Below are 26,230 nucleotides of genomic sequence, written 5' to 3' on the forward strand. Positions count from 1 at the left end.
TGTTTTAAGGGAAATAACACTTTAAGCCTCCACCTCACACACTTTTCATGTAAGTTTTTCTCCTAACCTGCCTTGAAAGTTAGATACCAGAATGTTACTATCTCCAGACAGACTACTGGAAGCTGCTGTCTTCCATGGTCCAGTTCAGTCAAAGTATAAACATTGCTTATAACTCAAGTTTTTGACTGCTTCATCATGGTAGCTTCAACTGCATAGTTCTTAAACCTTGCATAAAAGTTTCGAGACTTAGAGAGAGCAGTGTTTTAAGACTACACAAAGTAAGTGTTTAAATGCAAGAAACAGTAAATCTAGATTCCTTTATTACACAGCCCCAGAAAATCATCTCAGTGTTAAAATATTTCTAAGATTGGTCAATTAGTTGTCAAAATTTAATAAACATGTCATAATCCTCATCTGGTTTTAATAATTTTATGCAGACAAGGTGTTTCTTAAGGGGTAAGACATTTGTGACATCCATGAACCACTAGATGGAAGTAGATGCTTGCTGTCTGTTCATATCTAGCAATTATTTTGTCCTGTTGCCTAAAAATGAGAAGAAAATGAGTTGATTTATGCTAGCAGAAAATCAACCTGAGATTAGTCTAAACTTTGGCTCTAGTAGCTACATCTGTTTGACTGCAAATAATTAAAAAACTTTTATTTTTCTATTTCAACTTCTCTAGTGTATGAAATTCCTTCTGGACAGTTCCTGAGAGAATTTTATGGTCACCTTAACATAGTGTATGATCTTTGTTGGTCAAAAGACAATCAGTACCTTCTTACTGCTTCCTCTGACGGCACTGTCAGGTCAGTATGATGACATATTCTGGCAGATACCATCAGAAGTTGAAAAGAAAGTGGTCCAATTCAGTGTTATACTACAAATTATTCTATAATGTTATAAATAAAGATTTGGTTACTGTGTGACTAAAATAATATAAAAATTGTGATTGCCCTAAACAGTTACGCTATATTTAGTATTTCTAACGTGTTTGTATTTGAAACCAAAGCTTTTCCTAAAACTCTAGTGTCTAAATCTACACTGCAGTAAAAAACTAGAAGAGTTTGTATTTCAAGAAGACACTGAGACAGTTGTAATATTCTTTTCCTGGAGAAATTGCCATACTCTGAATGCTATATTAAGTTAGCAGATTTGAGCACTAGGCAGGAAATCGAAAATTTAAGATTCGAGTTATGTGTGTAAATTTACTACACTGCATATATGTATATTGATGGTGTTCTTTTGTTTTTTTACACTTAGTAAAGTAATTCGGATTAAATTAATAAAAATGAATTTTGATGCTGTTATTTCTTAAATCGAATCCTCTACAATTAAAATGTACTTCCCTTCAGTGTTAATGTTAGTGTGGTCTGTTCAGATTTAAAATCCAAAACCCTCAAAGCTGTAGATACACATGGAAATATTGCTGGAACACTGTACAGTTTTATTGTGAGCAACTTCATTGGTTTTTGTAGAGCTTTTTGGGGTTTTTTAGACCTTCAGATCCCTATCTATTATTTCTGTCATGCAATTCAGTAATGCTACAGGCAGTTGCATAATTGAAATACCAGAAGAATTGTTAAATGATATATTGTACATGTGGAACTGTTTTAGGGTTTTTTTGCTGCTTGTATGTAGGCATAAAAAGAATGTGTTGAGAGTTCAGCACTTTTTTTTAAATTTGGGAGTGGATTAAGTAAGATTTTTTTATATTGAGATAAATACCAATTTCAGTAATTTATGTTGCCTATAAGAAGGCCTAGCTGTTCCTCAGTTCTTGAATTCTTGAACTTTCATGGCAGCAAGTTGAAACTGCGGTGGTCTGCCACGTTTTCTGTGTACTATGTGCAGTCACTGTACAAGTTATTAGTTCCTGTATTTGTTGTGAGTTGCCTTCAGCTCCTTAAAATGTCTCAGCACCCTACTGCTTTAAAGTCATTATCAGTTTATTATTTGGATTATCTCATACTGAGTTTTAAGGCAACGTGAAGGTAAATTCATAAACTTAGGTGAATTCTTTATATAGTGTTCCTTGTTATCCTCAGGCCTTCAGGGTTCAGTCCCACATTATTTGTGAGCAATAAATTAATTTTATTTTGTTTGATTAAAACCATTCTAAAAGATAGGTAAACTCCTTGTGGCCTTTCCGCATCAAATTGCAAATTAATTGCTGTGTTCTAAAGGGTTGCAATTTTGTAATTAAGTCACCTCTGAGTAAGCTTAGAATTCTTCAATAGCCACCAGAAGTGGTTGCCTCACCTGGAAGGGTGCCACTAAAACAATTCAATAACATTTTTTAGCCGAATACTGTGTGTAATGTGCTAGCCACCTGTATTTAGTGACCCAGGTACTGTTTTATTCTTTTTGAACTCATATTTGGGGAAGGCTCACTAATAAAATGCATACCATCAAATAGGAAATACTTAGAAAAATCTGATCTTAGAGCTATGGGTAGCAAAGGATAGAAAATAGATAAATAGTAAGAAGTGAATTTATGTGATGCAAACATCCATGTGTTTGCATCACATAAATTCATGATCACTGTGTGGCTGAGAATTATTATTCTAAAATTTTCTGGGATTTTATTTATATTTAGTGGATCTAAATGTTCCTTTATGGTTTTTCTCATTCTAATATTGTTTTAAATGAATGATACCTCAGAAAAGCTTTATTTGGTTGCAATTCCTGAAAGAAAGAAACAAATTCATTCCATGGAATTCTTTGTGAGTATTTTAAAATGAGAAATATATCCATTAAGTGAGTAAATAGTCATTCATTTGCTTTGAAGATCAAATACTGTGTAAAGTAGTAAATTTTTCTTAATTCTTATTAGTACCATATTAAAGGATTGAATAAAGGTGGAACAAATTGGTGGGATAAACAGGTATTGTTAAGTATTTGCAAGCATTTGCCTCTAGAACTGGTAGCACAAAACATGGCATCAGTTACACCTGTGTGTGTGTGACTGCTTTATACAGTAGAAATTCTAACTTTGTTTCCTTTTAGAATGTGGAAAATAGAAATGAAGGCAGCATCTGCAGTGAGAGTTTTCCCTCATCCTTCATTTGTGTACACGGCCAAATACCACCCAGTTACTGACTCGCTGGTTGTGACAGGATGTTATGACTCAGTGATTAGAATCTGGAATGCAAATGTGAAAGAAATCCATGGGCAACTGCTACAGGAGCTCGATGGCCATAAAAGTTTCATCAACACACTTTGTTTTGATGCAGAAGGTATGTTGCTAATATTGCTTTTGCAAATAGCTGTCTTTCAAATTGAAGACGAACTTGAGTGCTATTAGTTTTCTTTATTTCATGAAGGCAGTGTATTCTTCTCAGGAAGAAATTATGTACTGGGAGGGTGCTGAGACATTGAGACAGGTTGCTCAGAGAAATTGTGCGTGCCCCATGCCTGAATGTGTTCAAGGCCATGTTGGTCTGGGTTTTGTTCTAGTGGAAGGTGTTCCTCCTTATTTCAGGGAAGTCAGAACTAGATGATTTTTAAGGTCCCTTTTAACACAAATCAATCTATGACTCTTTGATAAAGAAAATGAGGTAGTAGTAATTAGATTGTGATAATTTTAGCACTAGACTGGAGAAGTGGGAAGGTGATGAACTCTTCAATTTTGGCAGAGAATAGGAAGCATGGAGAGAAAAGGAGAGAGGTTTGACCATTGTGAGTCATGTCTCTTAACTGGCAGATTAACAGCTGAAAGTGAATGTTGTACTGACATGTACTAGTGGAGGAAGAATTGAAGATGGGTGAAAATTAAAGTTTGAGTTTTTCCAGTATTAGTGACATCATTAATGGTCCATTTTAGTCACTGGAGCAGGTACTACAAAGAGAAAAGCTGTATTTTTATAAATAATAAATATTTTTGCTTAAAGAAAAAGTGTTGGGAAACTATTTGTTCTCATTCAAAATTGTCTTACTGAATGTATAAGTAAGTATTGAGCTATCATGTGAAGCTTGTTGAGCTGTAAATGTTCACTTTTTGATGGTTTTAGAATATGAATAAAAATTTATAACATTAAAAAATATGTTCTGCATCTCAGTATTTAATGTATATGCTACATCCAGATTTATGGTGTTGGTTTATGTAATGAAATATGAGCAAAATGCATTTGCAATGAGTGTATAGCAAAAGAGATGGAAGAATTGGTATTTGCCTATTCAAAAAAATGAGAGAACAAAAGGCTGTTTCTTGTTTTTTGTATTATGGTTTTGTGGGTGGTATTTTACTTATAAGATATTATTTCTCAGGACACCACATGTTCTCTGGAGATAGTTCAGGACTGATAATGGTTTGGGATACACCTATCAAAGAAAGTTCTCCACACCTTTTTCAACACTGGAAGATCAATAAGGTAAACTGGTTTCTTAAACTAGCATTGTAATTTTTATGTGAACTGTTCCAAATTGAGTAAGTAGATTTGAATTAAATTTTTTTAATACTTTATGTTTTATTTAACTGTAGAGTTGTATTTTCTTTAAGAATTGGTATAAAAGAACTGATACAATGTGCAGTGATGCACTGACTTCATTTTTTTTTAAATTCTTTTGCAATTTAATTGGGTTAGGCACTGGAACAGACTCCCCAGGGAAGTGATCACACCACCAAGCCCGAGAAAATTCAAGACATATTTGGACTCTCAAGGCTCATGGTGTGATTCTTGGGGCTGTGCTGTGTAGGGTCAGGAACACTTTGGTGTTCCTAGTAGGGCCCTTGCAACTAAGGATATTATAGGATTCTGTGATTCTGTAACATTTTTCTATATAAAATATTAAAATACTTGAGGTTTGATAGCACAGTTTTAACAGGTAAATGCTTTGTTCTCTAGAGACAAAAATTAAATAGACTTTAAAAAACACCTTTGTTCTTACCTTAGAGCCCTAATGTTCAATCAGTATTTCTGCTGACTTTTTAATTAAGTCAGCTTAACTTTTTTAAAATTTAGTCACAACAGAATCTGCCTTATGGTTGTAAAAAGTTGATGTTTAGGTGTTTAGGATGCTTTAATATAGGAACAAAGTTTTTCCTTAACCAAATAAAATGAATTGAGCAGAAAAAGAGTATTGCAAGAGAAAAATGGGCAATAATGTGTAAAAACATGAGTTTTAAAACACAAAGTTATATAATTTTCTTTATTTTCCATCCTTCTGTAGGAAATAAAAGAAAATGACATTAAAGGAACACCAATAAATCATTTGGAAGTGCATCCGAATGGAAGGCATTTATTAATCCATGCCAAAGACAGTACCCTGAGAATTATGGATCTCAGAATGTTCGTAATTTTGGTGACAAATGTGTATCTCCTTTATGTTTTAAAATTTACATGGGGAAATAAAATACCATGAAGGTATTAGTTGTGTAGTTGGGGAGAAAAAAGATGTCCTAATAATGAAGGACAGAAATGTTAGCGTTAGGAAATGATTTCAAAACACTGCTGTGTTGCAGACCTTTTGGATGATATTGGGTCTTTTAGAATAGAATATCTAAAAATTACTAGATTACTTGGAAGCCTAAAGTGGCATGAAGAATGCAATGTTAGTCTTCTAAAGATTGAAATGCCTTTCAAAATGCAATCTGAGTATGAAAAGGACTTGGAAGTGGTAACATTTGTGTGTTAGTTTTGCATTTTTATGACTCTAGGAAGGATATTTTGATGATGAAATGGAAGATGGTTGTCATCATAAATACTAAAAAATGCAGTGATGTACATACTGTGGTTTATTAAGCAGGCTGTGGATAGTTTTGCAATTTTTGATGATCTTATTCTGAATTGGCATAAGCATGATTTTTTAATGACAAACAAAAATAAAAAGCAGATAGATTATAGAGTCACTTGAGTTTGATATTGGAGAATGACCAGTTCAACCCAATAATCAAATCACAACAGCATGCTACTCAAAGCTTTATACAATTGGATTTTTAATATCTTGAAGGATGAACATTTTACAACTTCTGTGAGCAACATATTCTAGTGTTCATTCACCCTCAAAATAAAAGACTTTTTTCTTATTTTAAACAAAATTAGCTATATTTCAGTTTATGTCCTTTCCCTCTTGTCTTTCCATTGGGTGGGAGTGAGCAGAGTGTCTCACCAATCACATACGTTGATAAGATGCACTTGAACATTTTGTTCTGGAAAGTCACATTAAAGACATAAATAACTTTTCTAAAATGTTTCATCCTTAATTTAATAGGTTTGTTTCTTCCCCTCACTACACAGAAAATCTTTGGAGGCATTTAAAAGATGTGTAGATGTGGCCCTTAGGTACAGGGCATAGTAGTGGACAGGACAATGCTCTGTTAACTGTTGGACTTAATGATCTTGAAGCTCTTTTCCAAACTTAGCAATTTTGTTATTGTAGTGGATTGAACTAGCTGAGAACTCTGCTGGTTTATGATGCACTTTTCTCTTTTACTGCAAGTGATAAATTATAATGCCATGCTAGAAGCTAAACTGTCCACTTAATCAAAGCATGAAATTACTGGATTAAGAGAGGAAACCTGTAGTTTTTGAGGCAGTGTTCTTCTGTTGCTCCTCTTTCTAAAACATTCAGAGAGTTTGAGAAGGAAAGATGAGCATGCATATTAATCTCTAAGAAAGGGTTTAATATTGGGTGCAATTTCACAATTATTTTAAGCAAATTTATCCATAGGACGTACCATCTCCTGCGATCTCCCACACCTTTGGCCGTGTATTCCTAGCATTCCTTTTTCATCATCTATAGGAATCTTTTGATGCGGGCTAAGTAAGATCAGTGAGCTGATCCAACTAAAAAGTAGCCTACAAATACAAATGATTAATTTTCATTTTAATCAGCTATCTGATCAAACTCATCTGATCACTGCCCAAACACTAGAAGAAATGAGGGAGAGCCTGGGAAAATAAGGGTGGAGAGGACACCACCAGGACTGCTACTTTGACCACAGCCCACAGTTACATTGACTTAAGTCTATCAATAAACCACAGGGTCAGATAACCAGCAGTGATAATTTTCCACGTCAGCATTAACTGTTCATTCCCTGCATGAGAAAAGAGGGGGTGGAGGTCACAGATGAGCACAATTCACTTTGATTGACAGCTAGTTGCTCTTAACTTTCCTCTTTCAACTTGCTTTTTTGATCTTTTTGGATAATGCTGCTGTCCTGTCATTTAGGTATGTGATCAGGGATTTCGTTTTGGTTCAGTCCTCTCCTTAGGGTTTCATATGAAGGTTAGTTTTACATCTTGCAGGGCTCTTCTACTGACATCTCAGAGATACTATCTTTGTTATTCATACAGCTAGAATTCTTATTTGGGCTAATATGGTCTTGCACTGGGATCATTAAAGCTTCCTTTTCTCTTAGTAGCCAAATAGAATTTCATCTACGGTATATTTATTTGGAATATTGTTTAAAATAATTTTCTTCTCCTATTAAATATACTGCACTTCTCCCCGCATACCTCCACTGTTTTTGCAGTAACAAATGTGAAATAATACTGTCTTCTGTCCTTGAGGGCTATGGTGGCCTATTGCTGTTACTCTTGCCTCAAATTCTGCGTTGTAATACTCCTGCTGGGTTAGTCTCCATGTTGAACTTTGATATCTTTTTCCAGGCTGTGCCTCATGTTTAAAATACCCTCACTCAAACTGATATATGCTTCTTTCCATCCTTTTGTGGATTCTCTCCTACTTGATGCCTACAGACTGTTTGACAGTAGATCATTATTACTGTGCTGACTGTGTTTCACTGAAAAAAGATAGGATGCCTAAGTTGCAAAATAACATTAAACATATTAATAGTAAATCAACACTTACGTCTGAAATTTGTTGATTCTACCGCTAGTTTTCTGATCAAGGAGACATTAGTCTGAAGAGCTGAAGAGAATAAGTTTAATCATTCAAACTCAAGAAGCATTATGAAAACTTTTTTGACAGAACTTGGAGTAATAGTGCCAATTTCCCTGTTTTATGCAAAACCCAGGATCAAGATAGTGCAAATTACTGCATCTCTATCTATTCTCTAGATCTGAGGATTTCCTTTTTCTGCCGAAAGACAAGGATGTACATTTTCATCTATACTGTCAGGTGCATTATGAAGGTTAGGGAAAAGAAAGGGTAAATAAATACTGCACTCTGCAGAAAGTGTGCTTGCATATCTATTTGGGATGCAAGGTGTACTGATTTTTCTGAGGAACAGAGGGGGAACTGAAACTTAAGTTACATTGTCTGTTCTGAATGTATCTTCAATATTTACAAACTTTCTTTATCTTTAGCTTGGCAACAAAGAAATACGTAGGTGCCACAAATTACAGAGAAAAAATTCACAGCACCTTAACACCATGTGGTACGTTCCTGTTTTCAGGAAGTGAAGATGGAAAGGCTTATGTTTGGAATCCAGAAACAGGTAACTAATTATTTTATGAGTTTAAACCAAATTATCAAAGCTGAAGGAGAAAAGATATTTTAAGGTTTATTGAAACACTTTTGATATGGAATAAAACTTCAGTAAGACATTCTTAAATCCTAGAGCTTTAGCTCCACCTTTTAAGTAGCTGTTATTAATATCTGAGATTTAATTCTCTAGAGGAAATTAGAGGTAACATTTGTAATATCCAGCATGACTGGAGCACCTGAGGCTCAGATTTTTGTATACTGCAACTCTTTACTTGTGGTGAGGATCCTAAGATGGAGTGCACAAAAAATGTTTTAGGTCAGGTTAGTTTTTCTGTTGTGTTGTTTAGATTTGAGAATCAGGCTCTTGTTCAAAACCACTTAATCTCTCTGGTGGGTTGTCAGAGACTGAATATTTTTGGTGTATGGTATATAAGATTTCTCTGTGAATTAGTCGCCAAGGAGTTTTAAAATGGCTACCAAAACCTTTCTGAAAAAATGTGACAAAAATGCAGAGTAGATTTTCTTGTACAGGAGGTAAAAGAGACAAATATAAGAGCAGAAAGTAGCAGAATACCATTTTGGATTTGATGATGTTATATTGTCTGTAATTGTAATCTATATAATTTTTAAATAAAAAAGTAACTGGCAGGTAACTAACAGTTCTGTTTGGAATTTCTTTCCATGTTTCCAGCTACCTTAGCTTGCATCTCTGCAGCTACATAATTTGCCTGAAAACTTTAAAAAAAAAATTAAAGGAAGGAGGAACTTTGTTATTAGTATGTTTTTATTGGATTTTGACTTTTGTTTGCACACTGTATTTGCATCTATAGTGCTATTAGCTGAAGAGCTAATTTTATTTATATTTTTAATAATTCTCTGCTCAACTTTTACTCCTGTTATCAGTATTATATAGCTGAATCCACAAGTAAGATGGCTATCTTTGTACAATGCAAGCGCAAACAAATACTGTGGAACGCCACCTTTCCAGAACGTGCTTATCAGAACAAGAAAACTCATCTAACCTGGTGCATCCTCCTCTGGCATTTCCTTCAGCTATTGCAACAGCACTAACTTTTCTGACTTATTGAAAAACTTAAAAGCATGCAATATTTCCTTTGTCTTATGCCAAAATACTACTTTTCAGTCAGGAAATTGAAGAACATTTATTTACAGTGGCAAACATTGCAATAATACAAGATTTAACCCACTGTTATTTTGCTGTATTGAATGTTTCAAGTGTTTTTCCATGGCATTAATAAATTTATTTCACTTCGGTAGGAGATCAAGTGGCCGTATATTCTGAACTCTCCTTCACATCTCCGCTTCGTGATGTTGCTTTTCATCCACACGAACATATGGTGTCTTTTTGTGCCTTTGGTCAAAACCATCCAATACTTGTATACATTTATGATTATAAAGGTACAGTACAAATTTTCTTGATGCTTACTATTAGTATTTTGTTTTTAGAAGCGATCTGTTAGTATTTGTACTTCTTCTGAGAGAAAAAGTAATTTGATGATAATGCATATCTTTTTTCTGGGAGATACCAAAACTGAATTGCGCATGGTCCTGCACAACCTGTTCTATGTGATGCTGCTTTAATCAAGGGTTTTGGCTGTGCCAAAATCACCAGAGATCCCTCAAGTTTCTTATATTTCATACTGTGTGATTTTTGCAGCATTTTATCATATATAGGCAGCATCATACAGAAGCCTTTTTGCAATATCAAGGTGGATTATGGGGTCAGAAAATACAATTATTTAGAAAACTAATTAGTAGCTAAATTGGAATCTGAGTAGTTTGTGCCAGCTATGTTACAAAATAATGTAGAGGAGCTGTATAGAAATGAATGAGAGTGTGTAGACTTCTTATAAATAGCTGTTATAGCTGTGATGTGATTATATCAGAGATATGTTTATTCCCCATGTTACATTGAAAAGAAGATAGTAATAAATGCTAACTTTGAAATTATGGTATACAAAATAAAATTCAGATTGTCCTTTGCAGGTTTTCTTGATAGTTGTGTTCAATTAAGAATATTTGCGTCTAGAGAGTTAATGTGTTAATGTGAATTATGCAGTAATTTTTGGTATGAATTACATTTGCAGGTGACATAGATCTGGAAAGCTAATCCTGTCTTTATACACTGGCTTTTTAAGTAACATGTACTAATAGGATTACTCCTATAAAATCTCAGTGTAGGTTATTTGTTGAATTGGTTGACTTTTGCAGGAGCACTAAGTGGAATGACTTTGCAGTCAATATGTAGTGCTGTACTTCAATGAAGTAGGATATTTGTATTTTAAAAAACAATGAAATATTTGGGGGGTGAAGGGTTTCTCCTGAATTTTTTGATTGTTGAGGGGTCAGTGAGTCTTAAAAAACCTAACACATTAGTTTGAAATATATATATGTGTATGCATAGGCATTTAGAGATCACACAGTACAGTGGTAGTTATTTGTGTCTTCTGACTGCTTAACTGCTGGCAGTAAGATTTTGCATAGGTTGTGGTCTTTTTTTTGTATCATTGGTTACTATCTTTATGTTCCTTTCTTTGGTTAAAAGCACCTTCTTTGGTTTCAAAAAATAGTCATACTGCCGTAGTGTTGAAATAGTTAAACATATAGTAATACTAATTTTAGTCACTGACACAATTTTTAAGGCTCTGACAGCATGTGTTTTAGATACACCAACAGTTTTATTAATATCCTGGGCAGAACATCCATGAAGAATTCTTTTAACCTTTGTTATCTTGAGACAAAAATTGCGAAAGTCAATCTGTCAGGCAGTGTGTCCTGTGCCTTTATAATATATGTATGCTATGCATGTATAATGTAATAAAGCTCTCAGGCATCATAAACTCACTTGAACTAGGCTGGAAAAAATGTGAAATGTCACCGACTTGAACTCAGTGCAGGCTTTATAACTTTATTGCTTTTGAAAAATTCCTTTTTCTTCTACTCTTTCCCCCTACCCAATGCAAATATTTCTGCCTGAGGAACACTATAGTTTATAAGTAATACAAAAATACCAGTTCTGTATGAGAGATTACTGAACACAAATAACTGAAGTGAGATATTGTGATCAGAAGAGTTAGGGGGAAAATGGGGTAGTAAGGGGAAAATTTCATGTCACTTTCAGGTTTTCCCTATAGCACTATTGGTATAGTTTCTGATGGTGCTTCACTGAAGACATGGCTGACAAAATTACTGTGATACTTCAATTCTTTTCCCCATGGCAATGTAAAGTTTCACCTGAGACATTAACATTGGTTATTTCTACAGTTGCACAACAGGAAGCTGAACTTGTAAGAGATCTCAGTTCATCACTTACCACAACTGCACCAAGAGGGCCACACTTCCTTAGCAGTTTTCCTGAAATTCCTGTACAAAAAAACTCAGTGATGTCTCCAGCAGATCAGTTTGTCAGTGTTGCAAGAGCATCAAGGAGAATGCAGAAAGTGAAACAAAAGCTTGATTCTGTTATGGTAAGTAAAATTTAATTAATTTCAGAAGTATATAGTCTTCCCATATTCTGGAACTGGTATACTTAAAAAAACCCATATGTGTTGTCATGGCATCTGGTCTTTAGAAATTAATACATCTCTTACTTATACTAATGTAGGGGTAAGTAGCTCTTAAGAAAAGAGCAATCATAAAAAACTTAATTTTGTTTTTCAAGTACTAATTACAAGATTTTTTTTGTGCTAGTGCCCGTTGCTATTTGTCCATTTATGTGAAATCAGGGATTCATAGATCATTATGGCCAAGATTCCTATCCACCTTAAAAATTTTATGTGGTATAAATGGTAGGGGTTTTAGTGAGCTGCAGGGTTGAGAAGAGAGCATGCCCTGTGCTGGACACAGCTGCTTCAAGCCAGCTCAGTGAAGGACAGTATGGATCCGCTGCAAAATCTAAACTGGAACCAGACAGAATATGGCACCTTTGAGAAAACAGACTTGATTGGAACCTACTTGAGACAGGAAACACCACAGCAGAGCAGAAATGCAAAGGAAAATGTGTCAGGGGGCACAAATGCAGATACAGGAGGAGGGGTGTGAGGAGTCATGTGAAATGAGGAGATGTGAAAGAAGATGCAGAAGGAAGCACAAAGGTGACGCAAGACACAAAACAATGCAGAAATGGAAATACAGGGGAAATAACAGAGTAGGCTTGAAGGGTATTTCTTGTGTACAAGAAATACATGAGAACACGCAAAAGAAAGCACAGATAATGGCACACCTCTGAATGGGTTGCAAACAATGGAAGAATCCATGCTGGACAGTACCATGCTGGTACATTACCCAAAGGGATGTTTGGTGGAGGATCCACACTAAAGCGGTTGAGAAGAGCAATAAAATAGAAGAGTCAAAAAGAGCAGGTCACTATGTGCTAACCTCACTCTACTGCCCCACCCTTCCACTGCCTTTCCAAAGGGATTGAGTGTAATATAATGCCAAAATCAAGGAGACTGAGGATTAGAAAGGAGTAAAAAGAGGTGCCTGAAGTGGAGACAGACAAAGAGGGATGAAAAGTATTTTCTTTGGTTGGATGTTTTATTATTTGTCTTGTTTCTCACTACCCAAATCACTAATTAAAGCTTTAGTAATTGGCAATAAATTTAATTAAGTTAAATTCCCCAACTTGAGACAATTTTGCATGCAACAAGGATGCAGAATGTTTCTGAATAGTACTGAGAAGTTATAATTACTTTTCACAATGACATGAACCGCATTTGGGTTTGCATTTACTGTTTTTCATTTTGAAGTACTTTAGTACGTGTAGATTTTTTTTTAAGGTATTAAATTAAGGTTTTAGGTTTTGACTTCATTAATGAGTAGTGAATCACAAAAGAAACAGATGAGTAGATGAAAGCAGTTGTTGCTGAGGTTGCTGTAACTACTGTCATCATGCTTTAGGGGTTTTACTTTGGATTAGATTTAGTCAGGTTCCTTGGCTTTGGCATCCCCATTAGGCCTGAACTTTGAAACTGTCTGGAAGAAAGCTATCCCACAGACCTTCACACAGACCACAGATTTCTGAACTGTGAACTCCCAGTGAACCCCTTCATGAAACACCACATGGTAGCTCTCATGGATAACAGTAACATGCTCCTTCTACCTTTCAATTACGTGTGGCCTGACACAAGGAAGCAAACCTTGTTTCTGCTTTCTGCTCATTTTGTTCTTGCTCACCTACAAAGGGAGCGCTGGTACCCTCAAGCTGGTTATCAGAGAATGGCACAACATGGACAGAATGGAGCATGTAGCCTTGTGTCTGGGACAAGTACTCCAGAAAGGTACTCCAAGATAAATTTTTACTGTTCTGGATATCTGGTCATATGAAGAAAAAGACAGCGTTAGAGAATTTGAGTCTTCATCACTGTAACTGTTTACTGCCAGATTAACCAGTGGTTCTGGACTGTGGAAGACAAATCTGGTTTAGTAAAAGCATGTAGAAGTTTCGTGTTACTGTGTGAATAGATGAAATAGATAAGCCTACAACTGTGTTTGAGAGAATAACTTTCAGCCACTGGAGTTTTGTAACCCTAGATTTCCAATAACTAGTTTGGGATGAGGAAGTCCACTGTGAGCAGAGTAATGATCAGTCTTTTTGACAGCATCCTCCAAGCCCTCTACCCATGTGGGAGATGTCAAAAAGTTCATCCCAGTCTTCTCACTGTGTGAGCTTCCAAACAGTACAGGATGGTGGTTGAAAGAATCCACATCCAGTTTGATATCTGTCACATAGCAGTAGTGATTGTAAACACCAACAGTGCTTCCTTGCAGGGCTTTATGAACCACTGAGATATTGGGGAGGAGATTTTTTCAAAAGGAGTCTTGATGCTAATCTTTTTAGTGATCCAACATGAGACCGGGGACAGTGGTAGATACTTTACAAACAGGCATAGGATCATTTTTTGCATGTGGCTGCAGTATTGCCTGCCTGATTTACCACATTTTGGACAGCCCCAGAGTAAAATGTACAACATTAAAACTCAAAATTTCTACTAATTTGTAACTGGGAATTAGTTTTTAATGTGTGTGCAATTCTCTTTCTCATATGAAAAATTATGCATGTATGTAAGTGCAGGCTTTGCTGGAAGGCTTATTAGAATGCACTCACATGAATGGTTTGCTAAAGTGTTTGTCAAAGTAGAACTCTTAAAAGTTGCCACTCAGCCACATATGTGAGAATTTGCTAATATTTCTTGGAACAGACAAGTGAAAATGGAGAAAGATGGCTTTAGGAAACCACACATAGGGTGGTTTGCTGCCCTGTGGTCAAGTTGGAACATTAAAAATCCAGATGAGAACACAGATGTTAGCTTGTATGTACTTCACAGAATCATAGAATATGTTGAATTGGAAGGAACCCCTAGAGATCAAGTCCAGCTCCTGGCCCTGCACAGCACCATCCCCAAGAGTCACACCATGTGCTCAAGAGCACTGTCCAAACACTTTCTGAACTCTTGGTTCTGGCTTGGTGCTGTGACCACTGCCCTGGGGAGCCTGTTCAAGTTCCCAAACACCCTCTGGGAGAAAAAACTTTCCTTGATATTCAACCTAAACCTCCCCTGGCACAACTTTGGGCCATTCCTTTGGGCCCTGTCGCTGGTCACTACAGAGAAGAGATCAGTGCCTGCCCCTCTTCCCCTCATGCATGAGGAAGTTGTAACTGCAATGAGGTCTCCCCTCAGGCTGAACAGACCAAGTGACCTCAGCCATTCCTTGTACAACTTCCCTTCCAGGCCCTTCACCATCTTTGTTTCTGTCGACACTCTCTAATAGTTTGTCTGTCTTACATTGTGGCACCTGAGACTGTACACAGCACTCGAGGTGAGTCTGCCCCAGGGCAGAGTAGTCCTGGTCTTTGGGTCATGTTTGCATGCCCTTGTCACAGACATGTAGTCATTACCATGTTGGGACAAGCATGGTGGCAGCATACCTTGTAGACCTGGCCTAAGGTCACACCTGGAGTCATGTTTTATGAGACAAAGGTGCTGGAACATACAAACAGCAATCTGCCAACACCAGGGTCTCTGCTTTTAATGTGTATCAAGAGCATAGCTGCTGGATTTAAAACTAATTTTAAAGTGTAGAGTTTGGAGTTCTGTGATTTAGAGACAGGACAGAAAATTTGATGTCAATACATCAAAGTTTGGGTTAAGCTAGATAGAGAGAATACTCTGATGCTGTATAAATTCTTTGTCTTATAACCCATGCCCCCTTTCCAGGTCCCATTAAAACCAATACTTTTTTTTATTTTTCTGTTTTTCTTCTTTTTACCTAAACATGAACTTTAATGAATGATAGCTAGATGAAGTTTCTTTTCTTCTCTTCTGCAGTATTGCCATTCTTATTAGCCCAGAAATTAGGACCAAGAGTTGACTATTGTGCTAAAGCTTTAGCAATTCACAAAAGCTAAGACCTTTTGATACAAAAGATAAAAATTAATTTCTGTATGAAACCAGAATGCAGAATTAGCTTCTGCACCACACAGAGAAATTACAGACTAGTGAATCTTGGCAGCAGTTTTTATTTATCTCTACCTCAAGGAACTAATACTAATGTATGATTCATGGAAGTTTTTGATAGGAAAACATTTAACTCATCTCTGGCTCTTGGAAGTGCTAATAAATGTTTTTCATTCAATGTTACTATTTATGGCTTTTAAATTTCACTTCCATTTAGCAGTGAAAAAACCTGTTCATAACTATCCATAACAAGGGAATGATATATATTTTGTAGGTATGGAGAGAGGGGCTTTCTTTGAAGATGTAGTATTCTAGCTCTGAAATTGGGCTTTTAGATGTCTGACCCCTTTGTAGCACTTATGAATACCATCTATATATACTGTGTAGTACTAGTCTTAGAAACAATTACATGTTGGCTGCTTTATCTCTCAACATATAAATGCTTCTAAGTTAAAGTATAATTAACTTTTCCAGCCATTACTTCATGATGTGTTTCTGAAAAGTGTTGTTAAAAGATCATCAAAGTGGTTACCAAAATTCTGATACTCTGAGCGTATCAAATATGATGTTAGACAAGTAGAATGTAAAATACTCTTTCCTGTGTACAGGAATATTTACACCTATTTGGTTTTTTGTCTTTGAGTGTATTTATTATTGTGGCATAATTCATAAAGAAGTATGTACTGTGAGGAGAATCCAGAAGCCTGTATCTTGGATTTCATGAGATGTACTTAACTTCTATCATTGAGTTGTATGTCTATAAAATACATTCATAAATGATACTTTGGTGTAGTATACATCAAATACTATACTGTTTAGTTCATTCAGATTCCTTTTAGAATTTAGTGGACATGCAAAATACATCTTTTGGTGTTAAAACAGGATGGAATTTAAAGCCACCACTTTTAAGAAAAAAATGTGCAAACCTTTTGGGGAACACATAAACATGATACTGAGCTATCAAGTGGAAGAAGACAAATTTGTGCTTTTGTCTGCAATAAAGACCTAGAGGCAGAGCTGGATGCCCAAGTGGTGTGTATGTTTTTATGCTACCATTTTCAGTCTCTGAAGAATCTTTCCTCTGGTTCATCTTAGTTTTTCTGAAATACCATGCTTGACCTCTGGGGTTTAGTGCAGATCTGGAAGGTCAAAGTTCTAAAGTAACTTTACAACTTCTACCTGGAGATGGAAAACCAGACATCATAATACATGAAATACTGAGGACTCTTCAAAAACATTGTCTGTTCTGTGAATGTTCTTGGCCTAGTACAAGATAATGCTGCAGTGCTTCTGCAGGCTGAAACAATTGTTTCACTTGATCATGCCTGCAATACAAATTTTTATCTACAAACTACCGGGGAAGGTCCTGGTATTCTATAATCTTATCATATGTATAAGAAATGTGAAGTATTTTTAAAACCTCTTTTTTACTTTTTTATCATATTGGTAGAGCTCCTGTAATGATCCTGTAACACAGGCAGTCATTTTCTGTATGACCTGGACAATGCATCTCACTGGATGAGAGCTTTTAAATTAAATAGGTGGGTTTTTTTAATAGTGACTTAGGCTTTCTCCTGTTCCTGTATTCATCCTTAGAATGCTAGGAAATGCTCTAAGAAATTTTATTGCAATTATTACTTTGCACAAATCTACTCCCAGCTGCAGACTTCTAACCATGTATTTTATATGCCATGACGCATCTGATACTCTGTAAACCTGTAGATTTCATTTACTATGTAAAAATAATTTTTATAAAGCTCTTTTCTATTTGCCAAGAGGATACTGTTGAATCATTGTGATTTCATAAACTGATTGTTGATATGAAGTAGCTGAATCAGTACTGGAAGCTTTATATAGGTAAAATAATTAATAGCATATAAAAATTTTGCCTGAATTTTATTTTGTATGTCTTTCAGAAATATTTTATTATAAAGTAAGGTTTTAAAAATTGTGATGGATTTTTCTTGTCAATTCATTAAATTTTCTAGGTTTAGTAAAGTTCCCTGTGTTAGAAAAAGGTGAGCAAATAGCTGATTTTTCTCTGTGATTTTTTTTTTGTTGTTGTTGCTTGATTCCCTCTCCCCTGCCCTCTGAAAATCTTACAAAGCAGGTCAGGTTCTTAAAATCTGTTATATTTTTCTGTTTTAGAAGATTTTTTGCCTAATAAGATTCTTTTTTAATACAGTCCTCATTTTTAGCAACCACCAGGTGAATTTTGACACAACACAGTTAAAACACATGTGTGTCCTGGTTTTGCCTGGCTTAGGGTCAAGCCATGACCTCTTTCAGCACTGTATGTCTCCCAGTGGTTTATGATTTATATAAATGGTATGCCAGCCAGAAAATGAATTGCATTTATTTTAAGCACAAAAATATACTACTATAATAATTTTATCAGACGGCAAAATAAGATGGCGTTAAGAATTTTTACTGTGAGGATTTTCCTGGTTGGGTTGGTTCTTGAATTTTGTTTTTGGTTTTACCATATTAGCTTTCTTGCCGTGCAAGTTTGTACAGTTAAGGAGAAGTTACTCACTGGTAAATCATTTTTACTGTGTATGGCTTTTACTGATTGATTCTTTAATTTTGTTTCCAGTCTTGTCATAAATGTTGATAAAGTTCTAAAGTTTAATAACTCAATGTTTATTTTGTCCCTGCTGAATAAAGTTAATCAGGTCTTTCTGAGTACTGCTGTGTTTATTCAAATAGTATTTTAAAGCAGAGAAAGCTGGATTCATTCATGTTAAAACCCAGCAAATTTCTTTTCCTTCTGCCAGCTGGCTTGGGTCTCAACAACCAAGATGTTGAGAAAGCAGCTTTTATTAGAAACTTTTAATAAGAGCGTAAATGGGCACTGAGTCAATTAATTACATTGTTGACAGCTTTGTTAATAGTTATTGGGGCTGTGATAGAGTTTCTTGCAACATGAACATTCTTCCTGCCTGAAAGGAGGTTGTGGAAAGGTGGGGGTTGGCCTTTTCTCCCTGGCAAGAAGTGACAGGACAAGAGGAAATGGCCACAAGATGGATCTGAGGAGGTTCAGGTTGGACATCAGAAAGGATTTCTTCCACTGAAAGGGTGGTTAAGCATTAGAACCGCCTGTCCAGGGCAGTGGTGGAGTCACCATTCCTTGAAATGTTCAAGAAATGTCTGGATTTGGCACTTAGTGCTGTAGTTTAACTGACAAGTTGGTGTTTGTTCAAAGGTAGGACTTGATAATCTAGGAGGTCCTTGCCAACTCAATGATTTTGTGTTGGGTGCAGAAAGGAAAAGGATCGTGGCCCAAATACCAAGAGACTATAGATGAGAGTTAAAGAATGATAAAGAAGATTAAGCATAGAGTGTAACCAAATACAAGGGGGATTGGGAGCAGTGTGTGGTAGGTGGGGTGGGGTTAAAAACGTCTGAGTGGTTACATGATTACCTGAAGCTCTGTACTGTTTTTAATGTCCTTTACCAGCAGGTAAAAAGGAATAGGTTTCTATATGTATTTGACAAAATGTGAGATAGAAGATTTTCTGGTGTCTTATTTTTTGTAACAGAGAAATAAAAGAAAAAGTATCTTTGGGTGTTTTTTTTTTTTTATTGAGGTTACATCCATCTTTCATTTGCACAAAAAAAAAAAAAAAAGACATTTTAAAATTAACTACTGAAGTAATGGATTTTTTTCCCCCTGGTCATATGTTTTTTGATAGCACTAACTGTAACATGAGGTCACAATTTATAAACAGTAATCTACTTAGCTCATACTAAATAAGGCAGATCTACTTTTTACTGTTATTGGTAGTGACATTGCCCATTTCTGCTAGGATGTGTATATCTAGGCATGTTCCTAAGCTGAAATGCCAGTTTTATCCAATCCAGGAAAGGTTGTTCTCTTTGTGTGTAATGACTAAGTCCTGTGTAAAACTGAGCCTTTATTTAACTGTTTTGTGTCTTGTGCAAAGAACTTCGTGTTCCTTGTAGCTAAATGAAATAAGCTTACTATTGCAAGTGTTTATAGCAATCTTAATTTCTCCTCAACATTTTTTAAAGGTAAAAAAAAAAAAAAGGAACTAATCATTTGAAGTAATGTATAAATGAAATTCCAGGGCTCTGGCAGAACTAAGAAACTGAATATACATAATTACTTTGTAATGAGGCAGCATCTGTAGACAGTGACTGAACTGTAGGATCAAGCCCCTGTTAGTGTTAATTTTCATTTGTATATCCTGGTCACTTCTGGGCCTCTATAGGAAAAAACAGTTAAGCACTCAAGTTACAAGGAAACCATATTGCCAGGTAGACAAGTAAGAGGACTGTAGGAAACGTTAGAGGAACATACTTGCTTCAGACAAGCAAAATAAATCTGTTTCACTTTTGCCTGTGTGTGTGGATAATACCTCATCGTAGCTGTGCTTGGCTTTTCTCCTTAGTATAGAGCTATGTAGGAGCAGAATAGATTAAGTCTAAGATTGCAGGACCCTACCACAATAGAATCCCAGCTTTCATTTGAGTCCTTCTAGTGCTACTGTCAAAGAAATTATTGTACTTTTTTTACGTAGATGTAAATTTGATTCAAACTCACATTTCAAATTTAAAAGCTGTAGTTTTGTATTCCTACTGTAAGCAGTATTTTCTTCTTACATTGAGAAAAATATCAGATTGTGGGGGGGGTGTTTGTTTCAGAATCAGCTTTTAAATCTAAAGAATAATGTCTTAATAATGCTTTTAAACTGTCTTTAAAAGCAGTGGCCTAGAGTCATAAGCTTTCAGAAGAGAAACCTAAAACTTGAAGATTCAGAAGTAATATAGAGCTGACCAACTTGATTTGGTTTGCAAGTATATATGGAAATGTTGGCTGTATCGATTGCAAAGGTTATAGAATTGTGTTCTTAGGAAAAAAATAAATTGCTTTTGCCACCTTGTCAAGTCTTAAAGCATTCTATGTTTTGTGTCATGCAATTCACTTTTAATGTGAAAACTAGTTTCACTAAAAATGTGTATTTGCATAATTTGCATAGAGCTGCCCTAACACAAAAAAGAAAATGCAAATCATCTTTTAAGCCTGGCAAAAATTACATAGGTATCTTTATTGTGACAGAAACAATAATGTTTTAACTCTTAGTTTTGTTCAATTCGCAATAGTAGTAAACTGTGTCTTTGATAAAGCTGTGGTTTATGCATGAAGAAAGCAGAGCCTGTTGTGAAAAATAAGTAAATTCATGGTTGGCTATCTTAGCCAACTTTGATCGTTGTTGTAAATGTATTTAGCAATGATTTCCTACAGTATGCATTAAAAAAAAAAAAAAAAAAAAGGATTGCTTCATTTTGATCTGTGGTTAGTCTTATGTCTGCCTGTTGTAGGAGAATTGGTTGTTTTTCATAGAACAGTGATCTTCACCTGGAAGCAGTTGTGCTTGAAACACTATTCCTCACTTATTAGCTGAGTGCTTCCCATTTCTGTTACAATGTTGTGCTATTGTTTCCTCCTTGGGCCTCTTAGAGATTTAAATAATGCTTGAGAGCCAGTGGCACAAAGGTCATTAAGGCTCTGGTTTTGTCTCTACTTTGGATGGGCAGTCTTTTATAGCTCACCTGCATTCAGATTCACTGCCATCAATGGGAGGAATTAATCACTTCCTGTAAGACTGCTTAGACTTAAAACTTGATTTTTAATATCTCTTTTATTAAAAGTTTTTATCTTCTTTTTAAGGCCTTGGACAGGAAGGAAGTATTTTAAGAGAACTTACGCTGCATTTTAGAATGAGTGATTTTCTTAAATCCTCAGGACTGCACATTCAGTCTTCTCGTGTGTGTGTGTGTCTTGCATCTGATTTCAAAGCATGCTATTTGTCATGTATAGTAAGAGTGTTTTCATAATACAGCAGGAAAATAAAGAGAAATGAATTGTTGTACAGGAATAATTTACATAGGGTTCCACATCTCTTACATAATTTGTTCAAGGACTAGAATCAAGACAAACTTAGATTCATAATTCTTCCTTCCAGGATGAACTTGGGAGGCATCTATTAAGTATTAGTTTTCAATAGTTTTCGCTATCCTGTTTTTAGCTTGATTTCCAAAGGCCAGTATATTCAACTTTTCTTCATTTCCTGGTATTATCTGAAACCTAATTTTTGATAGCAGATTTGAAAGAGACTTCCATTTGTCTTATGGTGTAGTGTGCACTTAACAAGAAATTCATGCAAAGGGGACATCTTGTTTATCTGGGGAGAAAGGCTCTCCCTAGAGTTTACAGTAGAAGCTGGGAAGCTAAGCTCAAAACATTTGCAGAACAGATTATTTTTTTTTTCTGTGTTTGAGTAAATATGTAAGCTCATGGCTTTCCACCATTTTTTTTTGTATCAGAGAAAACTTTATATTAATGAAGCTTACTTGATTGCATATGTAAATGTAGGAAAAGCAAATGGATTTTGTTGTTGCACTTGTTCTGGAAAACAGGCCTCCATTCTGATAACATTTCCCAGCTAGTACTTACTAGCATTCATTTAAATTTGTACACTGTAGTAGAATCTAGCAGATTTAATGCTTTTTAAAAACCATGTTCAATGACTAATCTGATTTTCTGTCTTTTTTTTTCTGTCAGCTTTGCAGTATAGTCATTACAATTTTGCACTTTATCTGCAAGATTCCTTGTTAGTCAAAGATAGTTTTTACTATAAACTTTCCTCATTAGAATTAAATCCGTATTCCTGCACAAAAATATGACACATTAAGATGAAGGTCAAGTGTAGTGGTGAAGAGCAGATGGCGGCAGATACCCTCTGGCCCAGTCAAGTATTCAACATGCATTTTTACTTCTGTATTACCTGCAGTCCAGTAGACCTGCCAATGCCCAAATACTCATTATTGAATTGAATAATATTTATTTAATTACAGAAATAATAGTTATGTAAAATATATAATTTTTACATAGTTAAACCAAAGTAAATCAGTGATTATCTCTTTTCTTCAAATAGAATTTACAAGCCAGTAGTTGGAAAATTTACAAAATATCGCTGGCCCACAACTGAAGTTTAAGGTTCTGATCTGAGTTTACTGAGGCCAAAGGTAGTGCTCCACTGATTGGGAGCTTTTAGTTGGATTAAGTGACCATATGCTTTTATTCTATATGATGAAATAGGCTTGACTTTTGAAAGGGTCAAGGATTATGTTGTCTTATGTAAATAACTCTCAAGAATTTTATCATATGAATATCTTGCTTGAAGAAAGCTACAAATATTTTATTTAAGTCCTATTTTTCTTCTGGTTTGGCTTTGGTGTATTAAGGCAGTGAAAATATATTTAATAAACAGTAAAATTCTCAAATGAATCAACCAAAAACTTAAGATCATTAAATCTTTTTTCATAGACTGTACTGGATAATATGACAAGAGTAGAATTTGGGAAGGGCTTTTGCTTTGTTATATATAGTCATATGTATCTCAAGAAAGTCCATAGGAAAACTGATTTTATCTACTTTATCTTTGTTGCTATGGAAATTAGGACTGGAGTTATATTATGTATCATTTACATGTAGGAAGTGTCTGGGATTTTGGTGTTTATTGCTTTGCAAAAATCAGTTCTGTACTAGAATTGGTTTAAGACTTTGTTTTCTATAATGGTGAGTATCTCTTCATGGTCATAGTGTAGTTTGAGTACTCAAAAATGAGAAATTCTTTTACATTTATAAGTTTATGATCATATGTACATGTCTTCTTATATTTATACATGAAGATGTATAAACAGAATGGTTCAAACAATTCTGTTTCATTGTTTGCACTGCTTGAGAGTTAGTGTCCATATATGAACACAATTCAGTTTATAGCTGTGCCAGTAATTTTTCCAAGTCTGTATCTCCAAATATTAAGAAAAAATAAATATTGAAGTTGTTAGTCATCATCAACTTGAGTTTTATTTTTTTCCTGGAATTTAATAGTTATTTACAGTAAGCAAATACTTCTGTACTAACTATTGCATCAGTAAGTTACCCAGGAAATTACACTTTACTTTCTGATTTGTCTTCCTATTACAGACAAACTCAAATCTCTTGCTTCCTGCATCATCTCTGTCACCACACTCCAAGCTAAGACTGCCGGGTGCTCTGAGTGTTCCACTGAATCCTCTGTATTCTTTCACTGCTGAAAGTGGTAAGTTTCTTTACTTCTTCACTCTTTGTAGGGAAAGGGTGATAACTTCTATGAGGATTATTTTGTTTTCTGCCTTTTAAAATTTTACTATGAAGCTGTTTCAGAGACTAACGCAGTTTTGTTATAAGTGATATTGTTTATTAAGTGCAGTGTGATACAGTCCAGTGCTGATGCATGTTTCTTTGTAATACTTTTTTTTTTCCTTTAAGCTGTACACCTATTTATTAGTTCTATAAGAGGATGACATTGCCAGCTTTTCTTAATTTAATATTTGAATAATATTTTAATGCTTACTAAAGTATCTTAAACATGGTCACTCAAAAAGAATAAATTTAGAAGCATATATACTACTGTAGAACCATAGTGCTTGATAGTTTGTTTGCAGTTGTTTTTAATCTATTTTTAGATCTTTTTTTCCTAAAGATATTTTTATTGAAAGATTTTGAGAAAAAGTTAAGCAATGCAATCATGTACATTTGTGATGCTTACTTTGCTAATAATATCAGTTTCATTGCTAATCACAGTATTTAATAATAAAATGTATAATTTCATGCCATTTTCTTTTTTTCTGGGCACCTGTAAAATAAGACAGAATATTGGCACCTTAATTTCAAAGTGTTTTTATTTTGTATCCTTGAGAAGAGTAAAAAGAATTCCAGAGGGAGGGTGGACTATATAATGATATAAAAACAGGTAATAGAGATTTAAAATGTAGATAGCAAAGATAGGAATAATCTCTATAATTATATAGAATTATCTCCTAAAGGCAGACAATTTTTTTTGCAAATGAAGCTATGATTACTTTTTCTGAGCAGCTGGGGAAATAGTCCTTAGCATGGTCTAAAACATTGACCACTGGTCTCAGAATCACTCTTAGTCACTAATTCACAGTGCAAATGGCCATACACCAATTAACTTAAGTATTTTTATTTTCTACCTAAACAAAAGAGCTTGGAGCCATAGTAATATTCCTCTGTTGCTCAACAGATGCATGTTATTTCCATGGTGTGTAAATCTTACAGAGGCAGAACACATATGCTTACATAGTGTGACTACTTAAAATAAGTGGACTAACCCATTAAAGAGCATTAACAAATACTTTTAAGTTGTTCTACATAGCTATTGCTAGTATTGCTCAAACCAAGGAGTTTTATTTTCTTGAATTTTACTTTATGTGGAAGCACAGATAGAAGTGTTGATGGAGATTTCCAAAATAGCATGAGCGAATGAACATAGGTGTAGGTTACAGTTGTTGATGAACACTCTCAGTGATTTTGTTTCCAAAACTGGCCTGTACTTCCAAGATGATTCACAGGTACAGCATAGCATTTATACAAGGGAAGCATAGTATGAAAGGAAATACAGTAAAGAAGGAGCCATGAGAACAGGAAGATATTTAAGGGAAGACAACCATAAAAATACTAGTGGGCTACAATTGAAATAAATTTTACTGTAAGAAAGTCTTTTAAAATTGTGAATTACTTCTCTGTCATTTTTTGGGCCTTCGAGTTGTTCTACTGTGGTAGATTTGTTTTCAGTGAAACATGAAAAACATTTACTAATCTGTTTAATCATTCCCCATTGGTTATAAACTGTGAAGGTAAGTGCTCGTGTTCATTGTGCCTAACTGCCAGTTATATTTTGCTTTTGAATAATAGAAAGTCTGTACTTAAGCACATCTCTTGATTTATTGATTGTTCTGGAAGGACAGAACCTTTATTTTCTGTGTTGGTTTTATATACAAAATATATTTTCATTTTGTACTTAAGTTAATTGGGATGTTGAATTTTTAATAATTGTCTGTACTAGAGATCCAGCAGGTGGTTGCATATTCCTGAAGGTTATGTTGACAGTTCAGTTCTGTCACCTTTTGCTGTGTATTCAGTGCTTCTTGGGGCAAAATACAAAATTCCCATTTAGAGGAGTAAACCTCTGTTAGCGATATATTTAAACTCATAACTGGTGTATGTCAATGCTCTAGTAGTTTGGTAAGTTGGGAGCTGATATCTTGTAGTATGGGCAGTGTAGTAGCCTGAATATATGCAGCCCTTTCTTTTTAAAAGACAGTTTAATTGTCTCGGTCTTGCCTGAAGTAGGAAACAGTAGGAAAACAGTGTTTCCATCTATGTGCTATATGGGCAGTAGCAGTAATTCTTTTCATATCCAGATACATTTGCAGAATTAGCTGTATGTGACTTTGTAATATAATACTTCAAATAAAAGTAATT

General features: G+C 35.0%; 1 protein-coding gene across 5 annotated transcripts in view; it reads left to right on the forward strand.

Moving 5' to 3' along the window:
- Positions 1-26,230, forward strand: part of AHI1 (Abelson helper integration site 1) — a 91,032-nt gene that overhangs the window by 21,029 nt on the left and 43,773 nt on the right. For all 5 annotated transcript variants that reach the window (XM_015622881.3, XM_015622878.2, XM_015622882.3 and 2 more), the window contains 8 exons: positions 684-807; positions 3,008-3,237; positions 4,268-4,371; positions 5,171-5,289; positions 8,272-8,402; positions 9,671-9,811; positions 11,678-11,880; positions 23,888-24,002. In XM_015622881.3, coding sequence (XP_015478367.1) covers positions 684-807; positions 3,008-3,237; positions 4,268-4,371; positions 5,171-5,289; positions 8,272-8,402; positions 9,671-9,811; positions 11,678-11,880; positions 23,888-24,002 — 1,167 coding nt within the window. The remainder of the gene's footprint in view (positions 1-683; positions 808-3,007; positions 3,238-4,267; positions 4,372-5,170; positions 5,290-8,271; positions 8,403-9,670; positions 9,812-11,677; positions 11,881-23,887; positions 24,003-26,230) is intronic.

Source organism: Parus major, chromosome 3 (genome assembly GCF_001522545.3).
Source record: "Parus major isolate Abel chromosome 3, Parus_major1.1, whole genome shotgun sequence".
NCBI lineage: Eukaryota > Metazoa > Chordata > Aves > Passeriformes > Paridae > Parus > Parus major.